The sequence below is a fragment of the Polypterus senegalus genome, chromosome 11 (genome assembly GCF_016835505.1).
Source record: "Polypterus senegalus isolate Bchr_013 chromosome 11, ASM1683550v1, whole genome shotgun sequence".
In the NCBI taxonomy this organism is placed as follows: Eukaryota; Metazoa; Chordata; class Cladistia; order Polypteriformes; family Polypteridae; genus Polypterus; species Polypterus senegalus.
This window is the reverse complement of record NC_053164.1, coordinates 149861539-149874726: the sequence shown is the minus strand read 5'-3', so window position 1 is coordinate 149874726 and position 13188 is coordinate 149861539. Positions and strand designations below refer to the sequence as shown.

Below are 13188 nucleotides of genomic sequence, written 5' to 3'. Positions count from 1 at the left end.
TGGCTGTTGCACCTCATACTCTCCATTTTTCTCAACTTCTTCATCATCCTTTCCATCTGCTCTCTGGATGCACATTCACATATTTTTGATTCTGTGTATTTTTCTTTTGAATTAAAATTTGGTTTATTGCCATGTTTTGACTGTGTTTTATGTTATATAAAAATACAGCCTGACACATTACATTAATAAAACATTTTTTCTACTTGTTTTACCCAGAGCTGTTTGGTCAGGCGTAAACACTGCATAAATATGGTTTGTCTCTTTGGAACCCTACACCAAGAGCTGAAAATGAGAGCTGTTCTAGTGCTCGATCAGAGACTCTCTGTCTAATTTACACCACAAATAACACTGTAGGTTGGGTGTGGGGGACCCTTTTCCCTGGCTCACGTGCTGTTGTCCCATATTGCCCTGTGCATTTCTGTAATACAAATAGTTGATGCTAATTAGCTTTGTTGCCCCAAGGATCTGTCAGTTTAAGGGTTCCTATTCCCGAGTACTAATTTGTGCTGTTTTTTTTTAACTTCTATTCTTCCTAAGCTTGTGGGTTGAAGTCATCATGTGGGATGCCTCAACCCTAGTCTGGCAGCGCTTGCAGGAATGAATGACATCACTGTCTCCTGGCATGCCACCCCTGGCTCTCTCCTGTTTTGCTATTTTTATTTCTGAGCCTGAAATAGCAGGTGGCATACAGTGTGGGTGCAGTGGAGCACAGGGGTGATTGAAGCACTAAAGGAGCTTATGAAATATTTGCCATTTATCTGCGTGGGGGGTTTAAGTTTCTTGGTGTTCATTCTTGTCCTAGTAAGCATTTTATTTCTCTCTCTCTTTCACAAACACACATAGAAACAAGTGTGCAAAATAACCTAAGGAATACAGTATTCAATAGTCCCTTATAAACATTTAGGTCTCAAGATGTTCAATGGTGTTTCACAAACTTTTGTGGTTATAAGGATACAAGACAATTTTACAGACACACATAGAGAGTACAAGATATGACATGGCCTTACACCAGGGGAAGCATGACTTTAACAGGAAATAACTAAGCAAATCGGGCCCTGGGGCCTCATCACTACCATGCTTTTTGTCGTTTCAGATGCCAGCACACATACAAAAGAGTCATGACCTCAAGCATCTTGTCGCCTGTTCAATTAGTGTACCAACTCACTGGCAGTAGAGAGAAGTGGGTTAATGGCACCTCTCTATCAGAGGCCCAGGGACACCTTTCTTTGTGTGAATGCATGGACCCTGTCACATATTTGTTTCTCTTCAGCATTGGGGAGCATCTGTTCACTGGAAGGGGGTATTAATTACTGGTTTGTTCCCCAAAGAGTTCCCCCAGGCAACTGTACCCTCCCTGAGAACAGCGGCACTCTAGAAATCAAAAAGAAGCACTTTGGCATTCAACTCGTTAGTAGGCATGTGAAAGGAGCTTGGTGGAGCTGCAATTATCAAGGTACCTAAATCAAAACCCATCTGCTTTTATGAAGGTCAAAGTTTCCATTTTATAAAGGCTTCAGAGCATTCTGCTTCTTGGAGATGGACATCTGACCGTTAGTGGGTCAGTAGAAAAAGTGAAGAAGATACTTCAGTGGCAGCACTGAGTAAGTCTGTGTACTGTTGTTTGATTTAGACTTGATCTAGCTCCAGGTTCCTGTGTTAATAAATCCATGTGAAAAGTTGTTTCATATTTGTGTACTGGTCAAGGAACACCTGAATTGGTGAACAACAATTGTACTATTTGGTGTTTACATCAATTGGTTGGAGATCTCTGTTCTGATCTTATCTATTTTAAAACTGATTACATGTTTCTGTTGTGCTTAAGGTATATTTTAATACTGTAGCTGCCTAGTTTGCACCTGAACTGGGTTGGGAATCTACAGCTGACAAATGCCATTTAACATGGTTAAATATTCTGCCTGAAGGCTTGAAGAGGACCAGGAGACGTAGTTATAACCAGAAACAAGTCGAAACTGAGAAGATACAACATATTGCACCAAAGCCTAATCACTAATCAGAAATCAGAGGGAAAATCAAAAGTTCAGCAAACACAAGTTTGAGAGAGAAATTCACAGTACATTTGTTTGAGCTTTTTATTCAAATCACGTATACACATGAATCCTTGCACTGATGACATAAGACATTGTTCCTACCAAAACTGTGTGCTTTGGCAAAAAAAAGTACTGTACTGGTAACAGGAATGATAACAAGGTAGCACCCTTATGCCAAAGAAAATAATGTAGCAGTGTGAAATAATCACTATGATTAGTAACTATTATACAGCAAAGGTAACTGCTCAGAAACTTACCTCACATAAAGAAACCCATATTTCCACATGTATATTTGTAAAATTATTTCTGAGGGAAATAAATTCTCATTGTGAACATCATATAATAGTTACGTATATAATCATGCAGTGGTTGAAATACACTTGGAACTGTTAAGGACTAATATATTTCTCACATGATATCTGTACTGGTAAAAGAACCAGTAGTGGTCTGATTAGGATATGCATAACCTAGTTAGAGATTCCTGTACTCTTTATAATTTACCTCAACAATTATGAAGCCCCTGAACTTGTTAAGGCACTTGAGAACTGGTTATAAAATCCTGCATTTATCTGTTCATGTTAGAACCGAATTTAAACTCCTATAACAGTCAATCTCTTCAATACTATTTATAGTGCTCCTGATATAGTTAGAGAAATGTAAGATGTTTATTTTCTCTAAAACTGATTAAAAGCTCCTCTACTGGCCAACATGCAGCTAAAGCAGGTATAGACTTTTTAAATCGTATCTAACCTGGTTAGAGATTTCTATACTGCAGCATTTGCATCTGAATGAATTAGAAACTCTGGTACAGATCAACTTATTTAAACTTGTTAGGTGCTCCAACCTTGACTTACTTGCATCTATTCTGATCAGTGTCCACCATATACAGGTGGAGACTCTTTTATTGTTTTTACTAAACTCCACCTAGATTCATTAATGATCAAAATATAGCTAATATGCTTCACAGGGTGCACAAAATCAATTAGAAATTGCTTACATTTTTAAAACATACAACACATGGAAAAGTGCACAGCAGCTACTGCCAGTTCATTTACAGCTTAACAAAGTAAGAAACAGTTTCTTACAAGTAATAAACTAAAGTTTATCTACCCCGCTCTGAAGTGCCTTTTTGAAACTGCAATATTTAGCATATGATAGTGATTTAGTACATAGCTCTACTAAATCACATCTCCAGTGACCTTGCTTATATTCCCATCCTATATTAGTGTCTGTGTGAAGTTTGTATGTTCTTCCAGCACCAACATAAGCTTTCTCTATGTGGTCAAGTTTCTTCTCACTTTATACAGTCATTCATACTACATAAATTGGCATCTATAAATTAGTACAGTGCAGCCATAGTCATCCAAAGCACTCTTACTGCCACCATTAGTAAGTATGCAAAGAACAATCTCCATTTGTAAACAGTTAACGGGACACTGAAGAAGTTACATTACTCAGATGCAACTGGCAAGTAATAGTATACTATATAATTATAACAGTGCAATCTTCCGCCTATTAAAGGCACTCAGATGGTGCTCCATGTGAATTGCACAATTTAAAATAAAAATTCACTATACTATGATAGTATGTAATTCTTCAGGCTGCACTTGGGTCCTACAGAATTCTGGGGTAACAGGTGCCACCCAGTGTTTCATGTTATGTGGCAAGGACTGATGAGCCCCCTGCCCGCTCAGCCATCCATGCTAATGTGTACTTGCTGCAAGCTCTCTGCTTTTCCATCTGTTAAAGAGAATCTTAAATCGCCATTAGCTGACAGCTCTGACAGCAGTCACACTGATCAGTGCCTTCAACGTGTAATCAAAAAAGCTGGCAATCTATTTTAATTACAGTATTTTACAAAAAGAGAAGGACAGCCTGACAGTTAACGCATGTATGTGTGTGTGTGTGTTTTGGGTGCAGTAATTTTTGTATATATAAATGTGGAAGGATTTTGCCCTAATTTCTGTCCATCCATTTTCCAAACCCAACTTTTAAATCGTGGGTACAGAAAGGTGGAGCCTATCTTGGAAGCCTTGTGAACAAAGCATGTCCCTTGATGCATTGCCAGTTCTTAGCAGGTTACATTCACATATGGACCTACATTACTCACACCAAGCCAATGTAAAGTTGCTAATCAACCTAACATGTACTGTATATATATCTTTTGTAAGTGAGAGGAAGGAACAGTTTCAGAAGAAAAAATAGTCAGATAAATCCATCCATCATCCATCCATTGTCTAACCCGCTGAATCCGAATACAGGGTCACAGGGGTCTGCCGGAGCCAATCCCAGCCAACACAGGGCACAAGGCAGGAACCAATCCTGGGCAGGGTGCCAACCCACCGCAGGACACACACAAACACACCCACACACCAAGCACACACTAGGGCCAATTTAGAATCGCCAATCCACCTAACCTGCATGTCTTTGGATTGTGGGAAGAAACCGGAGTGCCCGGAGGAAACCCACGCAGACACGGGGAGAACATGCAAACTCCACGCAGGGAGTCTCCTAACTGCGAGGCAGCAGCGCTACCACTGCGCCACCGTGCCGCCTAGTCAGATAAAGATAAGAGTAATTTGGTACAGTTTTACTTACAACAACTTTATTTTTCTGATGCTCATCCAAAATAATTTACAAAACACATATATAAAGTAGATTTTTTTCATGACTTTTGCAATAGTAGTACTGATTCATTAAAGTAACTTTGTTACAGCTATTCAGTGAGATTGTGAAGGAGATAGAACTGCTGTATTTGTGGTTGATAATCCAGTACCTTAGCCATTAGGCCACACTGCTTGCCAGTCTTAGGCTGTTATTAGAATATTCTTAGCATGTGCATTGGCAGTCTCAGGTTGCAGCATTAATATCCAAAGCATGTGCACTGCTGTAATTAACTTGATGCAGGGCATGTGCAGTACTAGTGTTGGGCTGTGATTAGAATATAGTGTCCATATACAATATGCCTCATTCAGAGTGGCACTTGAATGACTACTTTATGTGTGATTGTATTCTGAAACTGACACTGAAAAATCTACTAGAACTATTCTGTTGTCATATGCACTGTTAGTCTCAGGATGCCATGCAGGTGTCCAGCATACATGTACTGCTGGTCTGAACATAGTTCTAGAGTATTCAGAGAACATTCACTACCACAATCAAGGTTGTATTAGAATATTTGTAGTAAATGAGCTGCCAGTCTGACTTTTTTTTGGCATGTTCAGGAAATGTGCACTACCCTTTTTGGGTTGTTGTTGGAGTATGTGAAGGACCTGCATATCAAGACGCCGGCTGGCACAGACACCTATAAGCCAGGATGACTCATGCTGCTTAGGCTGCTTTAGTAAATATTTAAGCCCTGTGTTCCTACATGCCCTCCTGTTGTTCATTAACTGTTATGTTTTATTCATAAATACCAAAAGCAAATTACTCTTTAAACAATTGCAGAGTATGAATGTAATTAAATTTTCCTCGCATATGAGCTTGTTACTAATTAATGAGATGTTTGCATTATTCATAAGTTAAAATGAACATTTAAATGACTTGATGCTCATAAAAGACTTGTGCTTGAGGAAAAAGGTCCTGATTTGTTAGTGCAGAATAAGGTGGGAATTTAACTGTCTAACTGGTGGCGCCACACCCTTTTTTTAACATGCTTAAGAATTCTGTTATTTTTCATGTAATCTTACTACAGTAGAGTTATCTTAACCATCCATCCATCAAACACCCAACACAGGGTCACGGGGGTCTGCTGGAGCCAATCCCAGCCAACACAGGGCACAAGGTAGGAAAGAAACCCCGGGCAGGGTGCCAGCCCAGCACAGGGTGCACACACACACACACTAGGGACAATTTAGAATCACTAATGCACCTAACCTGCATGTCTTTGGACTGTGGGAGGAAACCCACACAGACACGGGAAGAACATGCAAAGTCCACACAGGGAGGACCCAGGAAGCGAACCCAGGTCTCCTTACTGCGAGGCAGCAGTGCTCCCCACTGTGCCAATGTGCTGCCCGTTATCTTACAATTTTTTAAATGGCTGTCATACTATGAGGTAATACGATTTCAGGTAGAAGCAGACAAACAGCATCATAGAAACAGGAGTAAGAAGTAGATTGGGAAAGGTGACCTGTGTTTTCTAGTACTTCAAATCAAGTTCTCTATTTTAATACATTCTTAATTATTGAAGTGTTGCATATTGGTCAGGCATACAAGAAAAAAATTTCTCTGTGCAAGTACATGAGACAAGAGTAATACCACAACCACTACTGCTGCTTGCTTGACATAATATTCTCTAGGTTGCCTCTTGGTTGCTATTAGGCTTTTTATTTGTTATAAACATTACAGAGCTTAGTTAAAATGTCTCCAGACCATGTAGCTCCAGAGTAGGTTTTCAGGGTTAAGGGGTGAACACTTTAAAAGACAATTTTATGTCAACTGTATTAAAAAGCTTCTTTTGTTGTCTTGTAGGGCAACGGCCACCAACCGAGGGCAGATTCTCTTCAAAGATGCCTTGGCACTGCAGCTGTGTGAACAGGGAGGTAAGTTAGGTGCAGTTCTTGTGCTGACAGTTCGGCAAAAAGCATACTGCTATGTTGATGCCGGTAGTCTGTGAGGATGGAGAAGTGTGCAGTGTGTTATACACTATGTCCTTTCACTCCCTTATATAGAATGTTGGGAACAACAAAGCATGCAACAAGAATAAAATGGTATCCTGAAGATTTGTTGTTTTGTCTTTGCTCACTTTCTTTAGCATCATTCTGGCAATTCTCACCAATTTCCTTTTGAATCTGTGACTTCTAAACTGATTCACTTACTTTGAGACTACAGTTCCCTCCTCACTTCCTATCTATATCATAGTGAATACATTCCTCTACTTGTTCTTCACTTGTAATGATATGTGCCTAGGAGTCACAGACTTTTTTCTGGCTATTACCAGGAGCACTTAGTCTGGTACAGGAACTGGTGAGAGAAAAGAAGACGATGTTTCCAAGCACTTGGGAGATAATATAATTGCAGGCCAATAATTAGAGTACTTGAAGGTCATCAATGTAAAGAGTAGTACTGGGAGAAACAAAGGATGATAAAAATTTGACTGCAGGGAGATTAAAGTGTTGATGTGTACCTCTTTAGGGGTGAATTCCTGCCTCTTTGTGTAATTTGTCACATTACATTGGAGAGCTCTTAAGAAATTTACATTTCAAATTAGTGGGCAGCAGCCAACCAGCCTGACTTTCTCTTTTGTCCTTGAGCCTGAGCATTACAGATCCCTTTTGTACATATCACTGGTGAGAATATATTCCTAAAACCGCCCAAAGCTCCTGTGAATCACTTGCTATCGTGACCCCACCTAACCTCTGTATAGCCATATGCTGTATAGCATTTTCCGTCCATAATCTATTCATTCTACCTGTTCCATATTCCTACCCATTGCTCTTCTAAATCATGATTTCCAGATTTGGGTAATTCTGGTCACTCCGTTCACTGGGAGATCCTCCCTTGCTCTGTCTCTCTCTGTTTTTAGCAGAGACACATGCTCAGCACCACTCCTTGCATTTCCCCTTGGATGATTAAACATTAAATCATGTGAACGTGCACAATATTCTTTCAGACTCGTATGGCTCTGGCTTCAAAGAGGCAGTTTGGACATCTGTATGCGAACACAAGCTGTGCAAAATGTGATTTACAAGCTGGCAAGGTAATAGCAGCACTGCCCGGCTCCAGCTCCCGCCAAGCAAATCACTTGCGCTGCATTCAATCAGCCGCCGGCACGCCACGAGCTGGAGTTAAAAATACACTCTGTTTGATCAAACACCTTCTTCAGCGAAGAGCTCTCTCTCTGTGACTTTGATCTGATGTTGGAACTTGTCAAAAGTGGTGGCAGCTCCGGAAACAGCGTATTCAAATTGAGCATTCTGCCTTTGAAACTACCACTGACAGTTCTTATGAGCAATCTTTTGCAAGGAGTTCAGAATTGGCACTTAGACCTGGGGAAAGAACGGAGCAGCTACCCACACTTACTCCAGGTAGAGAAGACCGGTTAATTTGCCCTTTGTTTTTAACATCTCAGAAGAAGGGGAGACCACTAAAACTCATTCTTCCACTTAGGAGGCACAAGAGTTCACAAACTCTAAACCCATACTTGAATAAACAATGGATAGAATGAATGGGAAGACAAAATCAGCTACTCCCTCTCTTCACCTCGTTAATCAGTACTGACAATGAAACAATGTATCTTGCATTTGCACACCTTGGAAAAAATTGTCATCTGTCCATCCCTTCCTTACAGTTGATTGAATGAAAGAAAATTAATTATCCATAGCTCTGTGTACATATTAAAATCTAACGGAATAAAAGATTCAAAAGGCCCAAGTGGAGAACAGCAATCCAGCACCATGTTCACAGCTTAGAATGGACAGTAAATAACTTTTTTTCTTTTATATTGTTCCCCTGCACTGTTGATTGTATTAGTACTTAGAGTTTTGAAAAATTTACCATGGTTAAATATATCATATGCTTAGAAGCATAACAAGACTGAACTGGAACATTGTTCACGAGCTCTCAACTCAGGCCACAAACCAGCGTCTACCTGACCAATGCATCCCACTTGAAAGCAGGGCATGTAGCCTGCTGGTGGAAGATGGTGAGAAGCAAGCCAGAAGTTCTGTGTAAGGATCAGGTCTAGGTTTAGGAAGCAGTCTCTAATCGGCTCAGTGGGGAGAGTGTGGATTAGCAGCAGGCGGAGGGGCTCTATTATTGGCACATCTCGCAAGCATATTAATCTTATCAGCTGAGCGCTCCTGCTTAGCGACTGCACTAAAGATGAGTCTGTTATCTCAGGCAGAGGAGTTCTAATGGAGATTAATAAGTGGGGTGCATGTTAAACATTTAAGCTACCGTTTGGCTTAAGTATGAGTTGTCAAGATGATAAAAGGTTTTGAGTTTAGAAGAACGCAGCCTCAAGTCTGCTCTTTAATGGCTCGCTCTGCATTAATCACTTACCTCCTGTCATTAAAGCAAAGTTTATGGCTCCCATTTCCATCCCCTGCAGCCTCTACAAATCACTCAACCTGCTGATATTTCCATAGTTTGGACTTAAATCTCCTTAAGGAGAATCCTGAATTAAGAGGTAAAATATGACATTCTCCTCAGTCCTGGACCAAAAGAGTGAACTGTAAATAGCAGTTTCTCCTCATTTCTCCTCATATGAACTGCACTGTGTGCATCTCTTTGAACTCCAGATAACAAAGCAACAACTTCTTATTCTATATCATTAGTCCTTCACTCGATTTTTTATATTGAATACATTTAAGTTATCTTTGTTGAGTATTGAACCTACTAAGCTCATACTGACTTATCCACTATATTTCTCTTTTGCAGTTCCCACAGAGTCCCCATTGCGACCGAGCCTTGGTGAGTATGGGAAAAAACTGAGCTGTTTGTTTGCAGTACCCATGTTCTGAAACATTTGAATTGAGTTACTAATTTTTTAATTCAGTTTCTGTTTGAAAAAGGCAAAATTGCTTTGTACATGCAGAAATACACTGAATAAGTTTACAGCCTACATGATGATAGTTTCACACAGTAAAAGTGTTAATAAAAACTTTTTGTTTTATAACCAACAAAAAGACCATTTGAAATATATATGAGTATTATAGTATGAAGTCAAGACAATGTAATAATACATAAAGGAGATTTGCCACTAAGCTAATATTGAAGCATCAGTCCCCTCACTTCCTATTTTTAACATGTAGCATGACACTGACAGCACCTTTTCATGTTTCTCTAGCTGTGACAAGCATGAGAATCTTGGGCAGTAAATCCTTCTATCTGCTCCAGTTCTCCCAGTATGAGAAACGCACTGTTTCTATCCTTTTCTCTCATCTTAATAGGTGTGACAACTTAAAATTAGATTCTCCCTCTACCTCACCCGTCTTTTTCTGTAAAACAATTTAATGCAGATATCAAAGTGAGAATAATAACACAAATGCTTATTACAAAATCATGTTGCACTTTTTTTTTTTACCACATGATATGAAGGAGAAAGGACAGAATGTGACAGTAGGAGACAAGGAAGTATTCATGCCAAGGAATGTCTGGTTTAGAATGTAATAAAAGAGAGGTGTGGATTTAACTTTGATCCGAATAATGAAAGGAACATGACACACAATAGAAAACTGAGATAAATAGCATCAAAGAGATGAAATTGGTCAGAACCATGTGGAATCCTAAAAAAGTATGCTTTTTTACAGTCTGCTATTTGGTTTCCTGGGGTAAATGATTTAATCAGACCCTTTGAGATTACTGTGCTCAGTTTAAGTTGTTTGTTGTTTGGTAAACATATGAAATATTTCCTACAGACTCATGTAATGCTTTGTGTATTCTTGTTTACTATATAGGGACCCCTAGATGGCTCCTGCGTAGTTGTTTTCTCATTCAGGCCTGGGTTATTGAGCACCCATAGCAGGCTTCTAGTTAGAAAGCTGGTGTGTTGTTGCATCTGGCAAGAGTCTAATTGAAATGCAAATGATTACACAATCTAATTATGTGGCACACGATCCTAGAACATAATTATGCTCTGGCGAGATTTCTGCTATTTGGGCTGGGATTGGCTAGTTGAGTAGAAGCACCTGTTTAGCAAAGATAGAGCTCTGCACTGCCTGGCATGGGGACAGGCCTGAGGCCAAATGACAATGCCAGCCTGAGAAAGAATCACAAGGAGACTCTTATGATTCAAACCTTAGCAGAGAACCAGAAACATGAAACCAAAGTTTATAGCTAGATGTGAGGCCTTTGCCACTGGAACAGCAATCATAAACTCTTCGGAATAGATTCTCAACAGTGGGGTATCGTTAAAAAGCATCATTAAGACAATCCTAAATACTTGGATAAAATTGTAAAACCTAAACAAGTAAACAAAAGCTACTGCAATAACTCTAGTAAGAGGATATCATCTGTCATAACAACAGTCACTTACTGGAGTATAGCTATCCTGAATATCAATATGTGATGTAATCTCCTCCGTGTGATATTGGAACAAGATTAAAAAACCTCTGAAAAGAAAGCATTGATTCTAAGATGGTACACTTCAAAAACTTCACATGTACTGTGTATTGTATGGCCAAAGGTATTCAGTAGTTTTGCTACATTTTGAAAAATCTACCCTTAGATTTGACCTTCATGTCTTGAACAGCTTGTTTAAGGTCTTTTGTCACTTTGCTTAGCTGTAAGGGTTTTTTAATTCACAAAATATAGGCTAATTAAAATGAGGAGAACTTGATCTTATCATGTGCAGCTTACACAAGCAATTATGTAAAAATGGTGACCGGGCAGATCCAAGCCACTATAAGCTAGTAATTTTAATGTGCATCACAGGTAAATTAATAGAAAGTATTATTAAGGATAAGATTGAGCAACACATGTCAAGAACATGAGTCACCATGGGTTCAGAAGAGGAAGGTCATGCTTTACCATCCATCCATCCATCCATTTTCTAACCCGCTGAATCCGAATACAGGGTCACGGGGGTCCGCTGGAGCCAATCCCAGCCAACACAGGGCACAAGGCAGGAACCAATCCTGGGCAGGGTGCCAACCCACCGCAGTCATGCTTTACCAATGTGCTGGAATTCTATGAGAAAGCAATTAAAGGATATGATCAAAGTGGAGCATATGATATTATTTATCTGAACTTTCGTAAAGTATTTGATTAGGTGCCACATGAGAGGGTGGGCATCAAAGTGAAAGAATTGGGAGTTCAGGGTAAGATGTATAGATGGGTGCAGAATTAGTTCAGAATCATGATGTGAGGAGGCCTATCCGAACTGGTTGATGGTGGCAGCAGCCGCTGCCATTTATCTATACTAATAAAAGGCAAAGCCCTCACTCACTGACTCACTCACTCACTCATCACCACTAATTCTCCAACTTCCCGTGAACTGACTTTTAATGCAGTACGTAGAAAACCAGGAAGAGCTCCAAAACGTGCTGAAGAAAACATGCATTATATAATTGAGAAGGCAGCGAAACAATAGGAAACGAGCGAATGACATATATACAACCATATTCATGAGTGCTGCTACTTCGGAAACAAAGCACGGTGTAAACATAAAATTTAAATTAAGTTCATAGACAGGCTGCCGCTGGCGTGCATGCCCACGGGTAAAGCGAGATACAAGTTTAATGAGAGGACGCAGGATATAAACGAGAGTTGTATATTATTGTTATTAATGGCCCGGATACTGGCGCTGGTAACACAATAAACTACAGATCCCATAATGCAGCGCTTCAGCTGCCTTGCCGAACACTTACCGCGTTAATCAAGTCTAGCTTATGATACTGCAAGTTATTGCGAAGCTAGCCCACACGATGCCGAAAAGAAAAGTTGATTCTGAAAATAGAGCCCTTAAAAACCGATGGCAGGCTGAGTATATGTTTACTGACATTGCCAGTAAACATGTGTGTCTCATTTGTGGAGCTAATGTGGCTGTAATTACAGAATTTAATCTAAGACGGCACTATGAGACAAAACATCACGATAACTTGAAAGACCTGAATGCAATGCAGAAGATATAGAAAGCAGAAGAGTTAAAGAAGAATCCAGCTAGGGTTACCACTTTTAATACAAAAAAATAAGGGATGCACACTTTGCAGACTCTACTTAAAAGACCCGCCCTCCTCACTGGACAGTTAAAAAGACCAATCAAACTAACGATGACATCAAGTATTACCCAATCAAAAGTAGGAAAGGAGGCATCTTCATAAAATACGTGTGGGATGATTTGCATGAGACGCTGCTTTAAAAAAAATGATAAAAAAAATACGGAACAAAACCCGTCCTGTATTGATTCAAAACGGGACGCGCAATTTCATTCTCAAATACGGGACGATTCCGTATTTTAAAGGACGGGTGGCAACCCTAAATCCAGCAGACGTTTTTACCTGTGCAAAATCACAAAGTGATTTCAAGTGAAGCTGCTTTTATGGGAGACACAAATGCACCAGTGCAACTTGCCCCACTTTCCCTGTTGCCAAGTAATGTTGAACCAAGTCGGCACAACGGTGTTCTCAAATACGCACTTTGCTGATAAACTGAGCGCACTGCGCACTGATTTCGCATGGCGCTTTGGTGACTTTGA

At 39.9% G+C, this 13188-nt stretch overlaps 1 protein-coding gene across 2 annotated transcripts in view; it reads left to right on the top strand.

Moving 5' to 3' along the window:
• reln (reelin) overlaps positions 1 to 13188 on the top strand; it is a 163565-nt gene that overhangs the window by 44663 nt on the left and 105714 nt on the right. For both annotated transcript variants that reach the window (XM_039769861.1, XM_039769860.1), the window contains exons 4-5: positions 6522 to 6592; positions 9432 to 9464. In XM_039769861.1, the coding sequence (XP_039625795.1) occupies positions 6522 to 6592; positions 9432 to 9464 (104 nt within the window). The remainder of the gene's footprint in view (positions 1 to 6521; positions 6593 to 9431; positions 9465 to 13188) is intronic.